The sequence below is a fragment of the Silurus meridionalis genome, chromosome 29, assembly GCF_014805685.1.
Source record: "Silurus meridionalis isolate SWU-2019-XX chromosome 29, ASM1480568v1, whole genome shotgun sequence".
NCBI classification, from domain to species: Eukaryota; Metazoa; Chordata; class Actinopteri; order Siluriformes; family Siluridae; genus Silurus; species Silurus meridionalis.
The window spans coordinates 1,648,112-1,662,974 of record NC_060912.1 but is presented as its reverse complement, the minus strand read 5'-3'; the positions used below and the strand labels follow the sequence as shown (position 1 = coordinate 1,662,974).

The following is a 14,863-nucleotide window of genomic DNA, read 5'->3' as shown; positions in this document are numbered from 1 at the left end:
GACTGGGGTACAAATTCACCTTCATCCTGAAGGTGTTCATTATTGTTAAAACTATTTTACTCCGAACACCCAGATCTTCATGGAGCTCATTTTGTGCACAGGAGCATCATCATGCTGGAAGAGGTTTCGGGTCCCGTAGTTCAAGTGAAAGGAGAATTTCTTGCTACGCCACCCAAAGACGTCCTATACAACTGTGTGCTTTCAAATTTGTGGTAACAGTTTGGAGAAGAACCACCACCAGGTGTCCTAATACTTTTGACCGTGTAGTGTGCAGCTTGTGAGAAAATAATAATGGAGGACACGTTAGATAAGGAAGGGACTTTAATTTTGTCAAACAATGGTTTTAGTCCACGAAGTCTCGTTGAGTATATAGTTTCACGCTTCACACACACACACTGGACTTGTGCTTGACGAAATGACACAACTGCTACTTTATACTTATTAATATTGCACATAAAAATATATATTTATTTTTTTATTTTAATATGAAGCAGCGAAAAATTCGATACATAATATTTAAAATAATAAATGACGCGGTAAATAAGGACGAGGCTTTTATTTAGGCAAATAAAAAAGGCTTATTCTTTCTGAGTTCACCGGTCCGGGTGAGAGCTTGAGCCAGAGTCGATTCAGTGAATTATGACTCATTATTCTATAATGTGAGTGAAATGGTGGAGAGAAAAAAATGCGCTTATTGATTGATTTGGTTCCGAATTGTTGCTGATATTAATATAAACACGGAGTGAGATGGAGGAACGTGGAAACGCGGAGGAAGATTTGGCCAAACAGCATCGCCGGGAGAAGAAAGACCTGCAGGGTGGGCCGCGTCTCATTCACTCATCAAGGGCTCTTCTTTTATTTTTACACTCACTGAATTATTGGGGCGTAAAATGTCTATTTTGTGTATATTTATTTATTACTTTTAAAAATAGTCCTCGTTTAAAGCTATTGTGAGAGACCGAATCTCAAATCTCCCTTAATGTGAATATCTAGTGCACTACGAAGGGCGCGGAAGCTGCTCATTTACACTTAAAGTAGTGCGAAAGTGAAGGCAACATGCAGTTATTATAGATACAGCCTTCTAGATAGATTTAGATTAGGCCTTTCTCTCACTGTCTTTATTGCTGTCTCTTCGCCCCGCCCCCGTGTGTCTCTCTTGCTGTTGTTTTCTTTTTGCTGTCTCTCTCCATCATGCTGTCTCTCTCTCACTGTCTCTATCATGCTGTGTGTCTCTCGCTGTCTCTATCATGCTGTGTCTCTCGCTGTCTCTATCATGCTGTGTGTCTCTCGCTGTCTCTATCATGCTGTGTCTCTCTCGCTGTCTCTATCATGCTGTGTCTCTCTCGCTGTCTATCATGCTGTGTCTCTCTCGCTCTTTCTATCATGCTGTGTCTCTATCGCTGTCTCTATCATGCTCTGTCTCTTTTGCTGTCTCTATCATGCTTTGTCTCTCTTGCTGTCTCTCTTTAGCTGTCTCTATTTTGCTGTGTCTCTTTCGCTGTCTCTCTCTTCCTGTGTTTATCTTGCTGTCTCTCTCTCTCTTGTTGTCTCTCTTGCTGTCTTTACCTTTTTGTCTTACTCTCGCTGTCTCTAACTCTCACTGATTCTCGCTCTCTTACGTTCTTGTTCTTGCTGTCTCTCTCTCTCTCTCCTACTTGTTGTTTCTCTCCGTCTCTATCTTGCTGTGTCTCTCTCAATGTCTCTCTCTCTCACTGTCTTTTCTGTACTGAGTTTCCTGCTGTTTCTCTCACTGTCTCTCTTACTCTGTCACTGTCACTTATTGTCTCTCTCACTGTCTCTTGTTTCTCGCTGTCTTTCTCGCTATATTTCCCTCACTGTCTCTCTTTCTCGTTCTTTCTCATCCTATTTCTCTGACTTTCTCTTGCTGTCTCTTTCTCTCTCAATCTGTCTTTCTGTCCACTGCATATCAGTTATAAGGATGTAGGTTGTTTGCTGGCTGTTACACTGAAACTGGAGACTCCTTCCAGAACCCGATGCAGGAACCTTCTCCGTGTCTCGGATATGATTTCTCGGTGTTAAATAAGTGTCTGTTCCGTTGCCGTAGAAACGACGCTGTGAGCTCTGAAGCCTTATTGTTTATTGTTGTGTGTGTTTGTTTGTTTGTTTTTTCCTGCAGCTAAAATCCAGAGCATGAAAAATGCTGTTCCTAAAAACGATAAGAAGAAGAGGAAGCAGCTGAGCGAGGACATCAGCAGGCTGGAAGCCGAGTTAAACGAGAAGCATGAGAACGAGCTGAGACAGCTACAGACGTCTCCTGCTGGAGTGGAGGTGTGTGTGTGTGTGTGTGTGTGTGTGTGTGTGTGTGTGTGTGTGTGTGTTCAGGAGGTGTGTGTGAGATCTAACTGGAACTGTGTGATCCTTGTGTGAAGGTTGATGAAGTTACAGACGCGGTTCAGAGTCTAGACGTCCAAGAGCAAGCAGAAGGCAAACACACCCGGATATCCAAAGCTCAGAAGAGACGGGTGAGACTGTCTGTGTGTCTCTCTATGTCTCCCAATGTCTGTCTTTCTGTCTGTCTATCTCTTTCTGTCTGTCTCCTTCATTGACTACTGTCTTCCTGTCTGTCTCTGAATACTATGTCATACTGTCTGTCTATTAAACTGTCTGTCTCTGTCCTTCTGTCTCTCTCTCCGTCTTTTTGCTGATCTGTTCATCTCTGTCTGTGTGTCCCTCAGTGTCTGTCAATCTCTTTCTGTCTGTCTCCTTCTTTGACTACTCTGTCTTCCTTTGTGTCTGTCTGTCTCTCTGCCTGTCTCTATCTTTTTGCTGATCTGTGCATCTCTGTCTGTGTGTCCATGTGTCTCTGTATCTGTCTTTCTCACTGTGTCTCACTCACTGTTGGGTGTCTTTCTCTCTTGCACTCTGTGTCTGTGTCTCTTCTTCTCTTTCATGATCTTTTATTTCTGTCTTTTCACAATTTTATACACCGTTTTTAAATCGTAACGTTTGTGTTTTTCCTTTTTTCTTCTCCAGGACAAAAAAGCCGCTCAGGAGAAGGAGCGAGAGAACCGCATCGCTGAGGCCGAGGTGGAGAACCTGTCTGGATCCAGGCATCAGGAAGGACTGAAGCTAAGCCAGAAACTGGCCGAGAAGCAGCTGCAGATAAAGGAGATCTCATCCGATGGCCACTGCATGTATCGTGCGGTGGAGGATCAGCTAGCAGGCCGCGGATCTTCTCTCGGGATCCACGAGCTCCGGCTTCAGACATCTTGCTACATGAGGAGCCACCAGGACGATTTCTGCCCTTCCTTACCAACTCCAGCACGGGGGAGATGTTCACTGCAGGTCAGCAGCATCACTGACGTGCACACGTGTCTGTCTGTCTCTTCTCTTCTCCCTCTTAAAGTCTCCTAGCAGCTCATATGCTCCAATAGGAAAGTAATCAACGAGAAGCTGGTGTGTAGCGACCAGAAGATACTGAAGATACTGTTCTCACCGCCAGCGTTACTGTGGTTGTTATAAACTGTGGTTGTTTGTTCCCCAGTGTCTCCAACACCAGTGTTCCTTCTCCACAGATGAATTTGAGAAGTACTGCAGTGACGTTGCTGAGACAGCAGCTTGGGGTGGACAGTTGGAGGTAAGGTTCCTCTGAAGTTCTCAGACAAGATTGAGCGATTTATAGATCTGTGCTGGTCAGTTTTTATTAACACAAATTATCAACATTTTATATTTTAACCATTTTAATTAAAATGTCTGCTTATTAAAATAGAAAATATTTTATATATTTTTCACGTGTATTTCTGTTTTTTTTTCTCTTGTCCTAGTTACGAGCCCTGACGCACGTCCTCCAGATACCCATCGAGGTCATTCAAGCCGATTCTCCTGCCATCGTTACTGGTGACGAGTACAACAAGCCGCCCATCTCTCTTGTGTAAATATTCATATCAAGAAAAATGCTTCCTATTTATTTATTTATTTCACATGTAATGCTTCATTTTTCTCTTCTTTGTCTCGTGTCAGATACATGAGACATGCGTACGGACTGGGCGAGCACTACAACTCCGTGGAACCTCGAAAGGACGCCGCTGCCGAAGAGCAAACCTGAACCCATCCTGTCCCGGTCCTTCAAACGTAGAGGAGGTAGAGCCTTGACCGTGGTACGGAGAGATGATGGAGAGATGATGGAGAGATGATGGAGAGATGATGGAGAGATGATGGAGAGATGATGGAGAGATGATGGAGAGATGATGGAGAGATGGCTTCCAGAAGCACCGAGTGATGACTGGTTTAGAAGCTAACAATCTCATCACTCCATGTACTCCATGTTCCCAGGAAAACATCATCTTTAATAAATGTGTGGTGTTTAGATGCCTTTTAAATCAAATAAACACAAATTTCTTCCTGCCTTTTCTTTCTCTATTATAATAAATGAGGAATTTAAATTATTACACTGTATGGACAAGATTTCTCTGGACTGGAAAAGTCAAGTGTCCCAAAACTTTTGGCCATTCCGTGCGTATGGAACGGAAGTAATTGGATTAAATCTGGTTTGCGGTGCAGGTCTGCAGTTCTTTCTTCTGCCCGCTAGATGTCGTGCAGCGTCTCGTTCCGGTAACAGGTTTGTATTTGTGTTTCTACGGGAACCTGAAAAACACCAGGAGAATGGATCATGATCTGGTCTTTCAGGTGAAGAAAACTAAACCCAAGGCGTTTAATTTAAACTCAAGGAACATGCGTGAGCTTCCTAAAGGGGTTTTAGCGTTAACTTGGCTTTCGGGGATTAGTTTAAACAACAACCGGCTGCTGAGTCTGCCAGAGGGTCTGCACTGCATGCAGCAGGTGGGTGAGCAGGACAACGGTCTCAATCTACAGTTCAATATTAATTCTTTCTAATGTAAATTTAATTAAAATTAATAAAATATTTTTCTGGGAAATTATTTCTATCTGCTGCTCCCCAAAGAGCGTTCAAGCTACAGACACCAAACCCAAACCTGCTGTGACTCGGAGTGATGGCTCTTCTCTAAAGCTTCTATTCTTCCCCTGTTTCACACACACTCCCTCCACCTGTAACACACAGACACACACACTCTCCCTCCACCTGTAACACACACACTCTCTCTCTCTCTCTCTCTCTCTCACCTGTAACACACACACACACACACACACACACACACACTCTCTTTCTCCACCTGTACACACACACACACACACACTCTCTTTCTCCACCTGTAACACACACTATCTCCTCCACCTGTAACACACACACACACTCTCTTTCTCCACCTGTAACACACACTATCTCCCTCCACCTGTAACACACACACACACACACTCTCTTTCTCCACCTGTACACACACACACTATCTCCCTCCACCTGTAACACACACACACTCTAATTTAAACCTGTAAAACTCTTCCTGTAACACACAGGCTACAGGTAGTGTGTGTGTATGTTACAGGTGGAGGAAGAGTGTGTGTGCAACACACTCACTCTAATTGCAACCTGTAAAACTCCCTGTAAACCGTAACACACTCCGTTCACCTGCAACATACACACACATTTACTCACTCTACTTGTAACCTGCAACACACAATAGCTGTAACCTGTAACATACACTCTGTCTACCTGTAACACACACACTCGCACCACCTGTAAAACACACACTCTACCTGTAACCTGCAACACACAATAGCTGTAACCTGTAACACACACACACACACACACACACTCTCTAATTGAAACCTGTAAAACTCACACACACACACTCTACCTGTAACCTGTAACACACACTCACTCTAATTGTAACCTTGAACACACTCTCCCTCCACCTGTATCACACACACACACACACACACACACACACACACACACACACACACACACTCAGCTGTAACCTCTAACACAAACTCTCTCTCTACCTGTAACGTCGTGACACTCCTTCTACATGTAACCTTTAACACACTCTCTCTCACTCTGCCTGTAACACTCTGTAAATGTACATGCAGAATAGATGTTTGTAACGTAATTACCTGCAGCTTTAGTTGACAGAACTTAACCTGGGCAATAACGCTTTTGAGGAGATGCCACCGGTCCTGAAACATCTTCACAGCCTGAAAAAGCTGCACTTGTTCCATAATCGGATTTCCACATTGCATCCTGAGGTTCTGGGTGAGTTACGATTAAGAATCAGATTAGAATTAAATGGAAAATATCATGTACATTTGAGAAAATACCAGACGCCGCTGCCGAAGAGCAAACCTGAACCCATCCTGTCCCGGTCCTTCAAACGTAGAGGAGGTAGAGCCTTGACCGTGGTACGGAGAGATGATGGAGAGATGATGGAGAGATGATGGAGAGATGATGGAGAGATGATGGAGAGATGATGGAGATGATGGAGAGATGATGGAGAGATGGCTTCCAGAAGCACCGGTGATGACTGGTTTAGAAGCTAACAATCTCATCACTCCATGTACTCCATGTTCCCAGGAAAACATCATCTTTAATAAATGTGTGGTGTTTAGATGCCTTTTAAATCAAATAAACACAAATTTCTTCCTGCCTTTTCTTTCTCTATTATAATAAATGAGGAATTTAAATTATTACACTGTATGGACAAGATTTCTCTGGACTGGAAAAGTCAAGTGTCCCAAAACTTTTGGCCATTCCGTGCGTATGGAACGGAAGTAATTGGATTAAATCTGGTTTGCGGTGCAGGTCTGCAGTTCTTTCTTCTGCCCGCTAGATGTCGTGCAGCGTCTCGTTCCGGTAACAGGTTTGTATTTGTGTTTCTACGGGAACCTGAAAAACACCAGGAGAATGGATCATGATCTGGTCTTTCAGGTGAAGAAAACTAAACCCAAGGCGTTTAATTTAAACTCAAGGAACATGCGTGAGCTTCCTAAAGGGGTTTTAGCGTTAACTTGGCTTTCGGGGATTAGTTTAAACAACAACCGGCTGCTGAGTCTGCCAGAGGGTCTGCACTGCATGCAGCAGGTGGGTGAGCAGGACAACGGTCTCAATCTACAGTTCAATATTAATTCTTTCTAATGTAAATTTAATTAAAATTAATAAAATATTTTTCTGGGAAATTATTTCTATCTGCTGCTCCCCAAAGAGCGTTCAAGCTACAGACACCAAACCCAAACCTGCTGTGACTCGGAGTGATGGCTCTTCTCTAAAGCTTCTATTCTTCCCCTGTTTCACACACACTCCCTCCACCTGTAACACACAGACACACACACTCTCTCTCTCACCTGTAACACACACACTCTCTCTCTCTCTCTCTCTCTCTCACCTGTAACACACACACACACACACACACACACACACACTCTCTTTCTCCACCTGTACACACACACACACACACACTCTCTTTCTCCACCTGTAACACACACTATCTCCTCCACCTGTAACACACACACACACTCTCTTTCTCCACCTGTAACACACACTATCTCCCTCCACCTGTAACACACACACACACACACTCTCTTTCTCCACCTGTACACACACACACTATCTCCCTCCACCTGTAACACACACACACTCTAATTTAAACCTGTAAAACTCTTCCTGTAACACACAGGCTACAGGTAGTGTGTGTGTATGTTACAGGTGGAGGAAGAGTGTGTGTGCAACACACTCACTCTAATTGCAACCTGTAAAACTCCCTGTAAACCGTAACACACTCCGTTCACCTGCAACATACACACACATTTACTCACTCTACTTGTAACCTGCAACACACAATAGCTGTAACCTGTAACATACACTCTGTCTACCTGTAACACACACACTCGCACCACCTGTAAAACACACACTCTACCTGTAACCTGCAACACACAATAGCTGTAACCTGTAACACACACACACACACACACTCTCTAATTGAAACCTGTAAAACTCACACACACACACTCTACCTGTAACCTGTAACACACACTCACTCTAATTGTAACCTTGAACACACTCTCCCTCCACCTGTATCACACACACACACACACACACACACACACACACACACACACACACACACTCAGCTGTAACCTCTAACACAAACTCTCTCTCTACCTGTAACGTCGTAGACACTCCTTCTACATGTAACCTTTAACACACTCTCTCTCACTCTGCCTGTAACACTCTGTAAATGTACATGCAGAATAGATGTTTGTAACGTAATTACCTGCAGCTTTAGTTGACAGAACTTAACCTGGGCAATAACGCTTTTGAGGAGATGCCACCGGTCCTGAAACATCTTCACAGCCTGAAAAAGCTGCACTTGTTCCGCAATCGGATTTCCACATTGCATCCTGAGGTTCTGGGTGAGTTACGATTAAAATTCAGATTAGAATTAAATGGAAAATATCATGTACATTTGAGAAAATACCAGAAGGAAGTGCATCATGAAGATCAAATCCTATTAAAACTGGGATGTCTCATTGTATGTACTATTGTAGTGGAACATGGAAAAACTATCCAATTTTCAGGAATAGAATTCCTGATCTAGAGATCTTGGAATCTCAACAAAAAGGAAGTAGAGAAGTACATTTCACAGTGCACATTAAACGGAACATGTAGATCATCGTGAGCTTGCTAGCTAAATTGTAGAGTGTAAAGTGGGTGTGGCTTGTTCAGGATCTATTTTTTTTACTAGCAAAGGAGCTCATTAGTCAGAGAATGAACCGAGAGTAATGCAAAAAAAAAAAAAAAAAACCTGGAGATGTAACAGGAAAAACCTAACGACTCGTCAGAGAAATGGTTAATGAAGGTGGTTAGAACTGAACAGGGAAGTCAACAGATACAAACCAATGAATAAAAAATCTCAATCTTTGCTTGAGGTTGAAGGAAGTGTGTTTTTAGTAGCAAGAAAAACCTTTTCATGAGCAAAGAAACCTTGTGAGGAACCCTTCGTTCTCTTCTGAGTTACACCGAATGTCCATTCGTTAGACTTCCATCGTTACTGAGGTGTACTGTTTAGTGATGGCCGCTGTTCATGCAAACTGTGGTCCTGAACCATCTTAGCAGACTAATGATATTAATTACAGTCCAAATCCTCAAAGTTCTTCAGCTGCTCAGTAACTTCATGGATCTTTAGGCGGTTCACATGGAACAGTCCTTTTTTTTGCACAGGCTAAATCAATAACTCCAATAACTTCCTCCCCCCCATAGAACATCTCATGGCAACTGTAGCTCCATGCCATGGGTCCTCATAGTTCTGAGTTAAACTCTCCAAAGAAAACGTATGGATCTTCAGGCTGTTCGTGTGGAGCCATCCAGAAGATGGGCAGGGTTAGGGTTAGGGTTATGGATTATCCTTATTGTTGTGTTATAGATTTGGACACTAGAAATCCTGAAAAGAAGTGACATTTGTTCATCTCTCGATTTTTTTTTTTTCCAGAAGGTCTTTCAAACCTTGTCGTTCTCAACCTGAACCACAACAAAATCCGAATCATTCCTACAGCGATAAAGAGGTGAGTTATCCTGTCGAGCGATCTTAATCTTCACTTGAGGACCTTGCTGAAGGGCCCAGCATTGACAGCTTGGTGAGGCTGGGATTTAAACTCATGACCTTCTGATCAGAAGTATAACATCTTAAGTTACCACCTTTCAAGAATGTACGTTTATGGACATTTGGCAGATGCACTTATTCAGACTTAAATGTACCTCAAATCATACAACAAAGTAGCTTTAAGGGGAGGGGCCATGCTCGAGGAGCCCGGCTGGGTGTGGCTGGGATTTGACCTCACGACCGTCACAAACCATAATCCATTGCCTTAACCGCTAATCCACCACCTCCTCCAGAAAGGTTTCTCAATCCAGACTCCGTTCTTATTCACAGCCTCTCGAATCTGGAAAGGTTCAGTATTGCGGACAATCAGATCGAAGAGATTCCCGCCGAACTGGGGCTGGTCAGGAAGCTGACGGAAATGGATTTCACCCGCAACAGTCTGAGTGGAATCCCGCACGAGTTGTACGAGCTAACACGTCTGAGGAAACTGAGCCTGGCCAGGAACGCTCTCGGAGAGTTACCAGAGGTGGGGTTACGCCGGTTTAGAACGATTGTGCGTTTTCAGTGGATTTGTTTAGACAATGGAATGAATGCGAATTTTTTTGGTGTTTGCAAAGGGAATTCTTGGATGGAAAAATCTGCGGATTTTCGATGTCGCTGGAAATCGACTGTCTGTGTTTCCAGCTGATGTAAGTCACCAATGAATTTTGGGGAAAAATATAAATAAATAAATAATCGATTGACAGTGTGTAGATAGATTAATAAAAATTATAAATAAAAAATGTGCGATTCATTTTTTTTACGTTTTAAATGACGTAAACCATCGGGACACCAAACAGAAATTTTTCCGTGTTTCCACACGGACGGTTTTAATCGCCGGATGCGAGCGTCATGGTGGATTTTGGTCCTCCATTTGAGACTCGGTGCATCAATTAAACAAATGTTTGGTGATAAAAAATTATTATTCGGCGGATAGCTTTTTTTGCGTTTTATATAAATGTGTGTGTGTGTGTGTGTGTGTGTGTGTGTGTGTGTGTGTGTGTGTACACATTACATACATATCTCAGTTCCAGTTTCTTGAGCTGGAAGAGTTCTATTTTGAGGGGAACAATCTCATTCGATCTGAGCTCTTTAAATCCACTCAAGATGAGGAAGTTCTCCCATTAAAGGTGAGGAACCTGATTCCACTCCAAGATACACCACATGGACAAAAGTTTGTGTTCACCTGAACTGGAGATTTGTCCAGCCAGTAATGAAAGTCAGGTACTGATGTAGGTGAGGAGGTGAGAAGGTCTGGGGTGCTTTGATACTTTGCTAATGTTGTTTTTCTTCACAGGAACACGCTGCCAGGTTCATCTTGAAAGAACGTTTAAACAAGTCATCCCTGGTCTCCAACGCTTTGCAGTTCCATCCAGGTATTCAGGCGATGCTCTCTCGGTTCGGGAGGTGTGCAGTGTGCTTCGAGCCGTTTCTAACTACGTGGGTTGAGTGTGTGAGGTTCATCAGCCTGAGAAAGGTGCAGAGACTGCACACACTCGAGACTCACCAAAACAAACAAAAACAAAGATTTCAGAATAAAATACAAAGAGTGTGTAAAATTTGATGTTACCGCACTCCTTTTCTTTTCTTCTTTTTTAGGACATGGGGATAAAGAACTCTGGGGACGTTCCGGTCCGGGTGTTCCTGTGCTCCTATTCCTGCTTTAACAAGAGCAGCTGCTCTTATTACGTTGTCTGTAAAGTAAAGCCGTAAAAACTGTTCAAATCTATATTTCAGCATAGTAGATTTATAGTGTTTTCAGAGCCACTTACACACACACACACACACACACACACACACACACACACACACACACACACACACACACCTGTGCAGTTAACAATGTAGAGCCTGGCTGAAGGGCCCCAGAGTTGCAGCTTGGTGGGATTTAACCTCACGACCTCCCGATCAGAAGTTAAAGATCTTAACCACGGAGCTCCCACTTGTAATTTTCAAAAAAGCAGCTGTCCTTGCTATAATGATCCACCAGGTGGCACTGTATGATCACGTTGTATGTTTAGACCCTTAGCTTGTGAAAGTTCATGGCAGTGAAACTGTGGATAAAACACAGATGAGCAACTCTGTACATGAACAAAAGTTTGTGGACGTTTGTACCACATCCAGTCCCCATTTACTCTTATAGTAACCTCCACTCTTCTGGGAAGATGTTCCACTAGATTTGTGGAGATTCAGCCACGTCGGTAAAGTCAGGAACCAGAGGAGGGAAGTAACAAAGTACAAATACTTTGTTACTGTACCTAGGTAGATTTTTTTGGTATCAGTATTTTACTCCACTATTTATTTTTCAGACAAATTTTTACTTTAACTTTTTTACATTTTTACACAAATATCTGTACTTTTTACTTCTTACATTTTCAAAACAGACTCGTTACTTTACTTTTAATCCATTGATTTGGTGAAATATTTTTTATTTTATTTTCACTGCGCGTCGATTTCAGCCGAACAACCGATTTCCTGTCATTGCGCGTCTTTTTCTGGTGTATAAAGTCCTGACTCTCACTCACCACAGATGTAGACTAGTTTATGGAGATAAGAATCAGCAGGCAGAAGGCAGTAAGAAGTTTGGGGTTAATGTGGATGAGACAGAGGGAGTCAGTGATGAGAACATGACTGAGAACAGACACATTCCTGATCATCATCATCTTTTCTCTGCTTGTGTTCTATATGTGGATCTTCAGCCTGGATACATTCATTAGGTAACAACACAGGAGAGGCAAACAAGTGTTAATAAATTGGTATCCCGACCTCCACCGATACCAATTTATTAACACCTGTTTGCCTCTCCTGTGTTGGTGTAATGGTCAGTGAAGTGGTCGCTGCTGTCTGACTCACCCGGTTCGATTCCTTTGAGCAGATCTATCTACCTTTAAACCATCAACACAAGAATATAAAGCTAAAGAAAGATTTAGGAAGCAGGAACATAACCTACATCACAACTAGCAGGCAGAAAGCAGGATTCAGACCCTGATCATCAATATCAAGTCAAGTCGAGAGGCTTTTATTGTCATTTCTACTATACACAGTGGTACACAGTACACAGTAAAAACGAGACAATGTTCCTCCGGAACCCTGGTGCTACACTAAACAACAACAAGCTACATAAAGTGCATCGAGTGCAAGCCTTAACCCACTGAGCCACCACAGAAGTGCTTGTTTTTTTTTTTGTTTTTTTTTTTTGGTGGAGTTATCTTTCATTAAAGAGCAGGAAATTAATTCAACACAGAAAGGACAGAATTGAAATGTTTTCAGAGTGGACAAGGTCCAGAAGTTTTATTTACCAACACAGCAACCACCAGCTCGAGCAGGAATCAAACTCTCAAACTCATCCTCATGGGGACACTGACATTAACCCACTAGACTATCACATCTATCTATCTATCTATCTATCTATCTATCTATCTATCTATCTATCTATCTATCTATCTATCTATCTATCTATCTATCTAATATAATGTAAGGTCCAGTTAACAGCTAAAACAGGTAGAAGTAATAACTACTTTTTACTTAAGTACATGTCAGAGCCAAAACTTCTTTACTTTCACTTGAGTAAAAAGTATAATCAGTACTTCAACTTTTACCCGAGTATTTTATAACATGAGTATCTGAGTGTGTATTTTTGTCACCTCTGTCAGGAAATGATGCAGTTGAGGAGGCCTGAGGTCCAGTCAGCGTTCACAATCATTCCAGAGGGGTTCAATAGGGTTTAAAGCTCTATAGCACGACACTCGATCATCCAGCCCAACTCATAAATTTATAGCGCTGGTAGTGGGTAATGCATTGGATTTGGATCTGAAGGTCGTGGGTTAAATTCCAAGTCGCACCACTTCTGGACCTCTAAACAAGGCCCTTAACCCTGTTACTGCTCAGTTGTATGAATGAGATAAATGCAAGTCCCTCTGAATAAGGAAAACTTACCAGATGGTGTAAATCTGAGGTGGTTAAGATGTTGGACATCAGAAGGTCATGAGTTCAAATCCCAGCACTAAACATCAAGTGTCCCAATACTTTTTGTCCAATTTTTGCCTAATTATGAGGAACAGTACGAGTGCATTTGTTTAGCACATTCCTCACAAAAAAATCTATAACTTTGAGAATGAGGGCCATAAGTATTTGGACAGCACTGAACAGTAGTCCCACGTCCGATGTTGCTTTGTCCAATTACTTTTGAGCGCATGAACGTAACATCGTGTATGTTGACGTAAACCTGAATCGAAGCCGTCATTATATACGCTCCTCAACGCGGCACTTTCGAAGCCAGCGAGTTCGTAATTTGCATATTTAGTTGTAATATGCAAATGACATGCTAATTTTAACGCTTTGTAAGTTGTGAAAATTAAAATAAAAATGTCTTGTGCAAAAAGGTGATTTGTCTTTTTTTTTTATTTTTATTTTATGCATTTACCCAACTGAACCTTAACTGCTTACAGAGCTGACCACGCCCACTCTCGTGACGAGATCCGCCCACAGTTTCTCAGAGAGACCGCCCGGAAGTACTGTAGGAACTGGAAATCGAAATATGTGATTCTGCACATATAATAATGGAAAATGTACGTTTAAATACAGAAATGCTTAAATAAATTTCATTTTGCTGCCTATATGCTTCCAAAAGTTTGTGGCACAGTGGGGAAAAAAAATAAAAACGAATCAGAAATCGCTGTCTGGATATTTATGACTGCGTTACAGCGCAGTTGCATGCTTTTCCGAATCGATCTTCTTTTGCTGGCACGTACGTTTTTGGTCTTTTGAGTCTTCCGAGGGCTTCTTTATATCTACCCTTAGTTCATCGGTTCACCCTGAGAGAATTTAATTTCTCCGAGTTAATTTCCCATGCAGGCCCGCCGAGGCTCCGAGCGCAATCCGCCGAGTCGGCGCTGATGAATAATGCAGCAGGTTTAATTGCAAGAGCCAGAAACTAATGATTTTGGACTGGTTAACAGCAGGGGAACCATACATCTCTGCAAAGTGAAGGAAAAACCTTTTTTTTTTTTTTGAGCAAAAAAAAATGAGGAGGGGAGAAAAAAAAAGAAAAGAAACGCTAATTGATGAATAATTAAAGCTTCAGCTACGGGGCGTAATTGTGACATTTTGTTTCAATCAGGTTTGAAGTGCACGAGTGCTCGAAAGAAAGGAAGTGACAACCGGAGAGGACGAGGCGAAAGAAGGATCGAGTTATTTAATTATACGGTCAAACTCGGGAACAGAAATTTTAGAAAATAAAATCATAACTTTTTCTTTTCCTTGTTATTTTGCTGGATTAAAAATGACACATGTAACAATTACATTTGGGAATTTTTCATCAGTACAATATGCATTAATAGAAAGCATTCGGTAGT

The 14,863-nt window shown here is 42.2% G+C and overlaps 2 protein-coding genes across 2 annotated transcripts; both read left to right on the top strand.

Moving 5' to 3' along the window:
• The first annotated feature begins 468 nt into the window (after window positions 1–468).
• On the top strand, window positions 469–4,363 carry otud6b (OTU deubiquitinase 6B). The gene is given in 8 exon segments (XM_046843942.1): window positions 469–817; window positions 2,138–2,289; window positions 2,391–2,483; window positions 2,995–3,259; window positions 3,262–3,306; window positions 3,537–3,598; window positions 3,786–3,892; window positions 3,982–4,363. Coding segments are annotated over 8 exon segments (879 nt in total). The 5' UTR covers window positions 469–747; the 3' UTR covers window positions 4,067–4,363.
• A 156-nt stretch (window positions 4,364–4,519) lies between these two features.
• Window positions 4,520–11,234, top strand: lrrc69 (leucine rich repeat containing 69). The gene is made up of 10 exons (XM_046843692.1): window positions 4,520–4,800; window positions 6,004–6,130; window positions 6,657–6,955; window positions 8,157–8,283; window positions 9,360–9,432; window positions 9,801–9,996; window positions 10,088–10,159; window positions 10,538–10,639; window positions 10,807–10,986; window positions 11,109–11,234. Exons 1-10 carry the CDS (start codon window positions 4,624–4,626, stop codon window positions 11,220–11,222), a joined length of 1,467 nt encoding a protein of 488 aa, XP_046699648.1. The 5' UTR covers window positions 4,520–4,623; the 3' UTR covers window positions 11,223–11,234.
• Window positions 11,235–14,863: the final 3,629 nt, after the last annotated feature.

Excerpts from the sequence above, each read along its gene's own strand:
- lrrc69 (XM_046843692.1), top strand. The coding sequence starts at position 4,624 with ATGGATCATGATCTGGTCTTTCAGGTGAAGAAAACTAAACCCAAGGCG. Across the intron at positions 9,433-9,800 it reads ATTCCTACAGCGATAAAGAG|CCTCTCGAATCTGGAAAGGT; the intron begins GTGAGTTATCCT and ends TCTTATTCACAG. Across the intron at positions 10,987-11,108 it reads GGTTCATCAGCCTGAGAAAG|GACATGGGGATAAAGAACTC; the intron begins GTGCAGAGACTG and ends CTTCTTTTTTAG.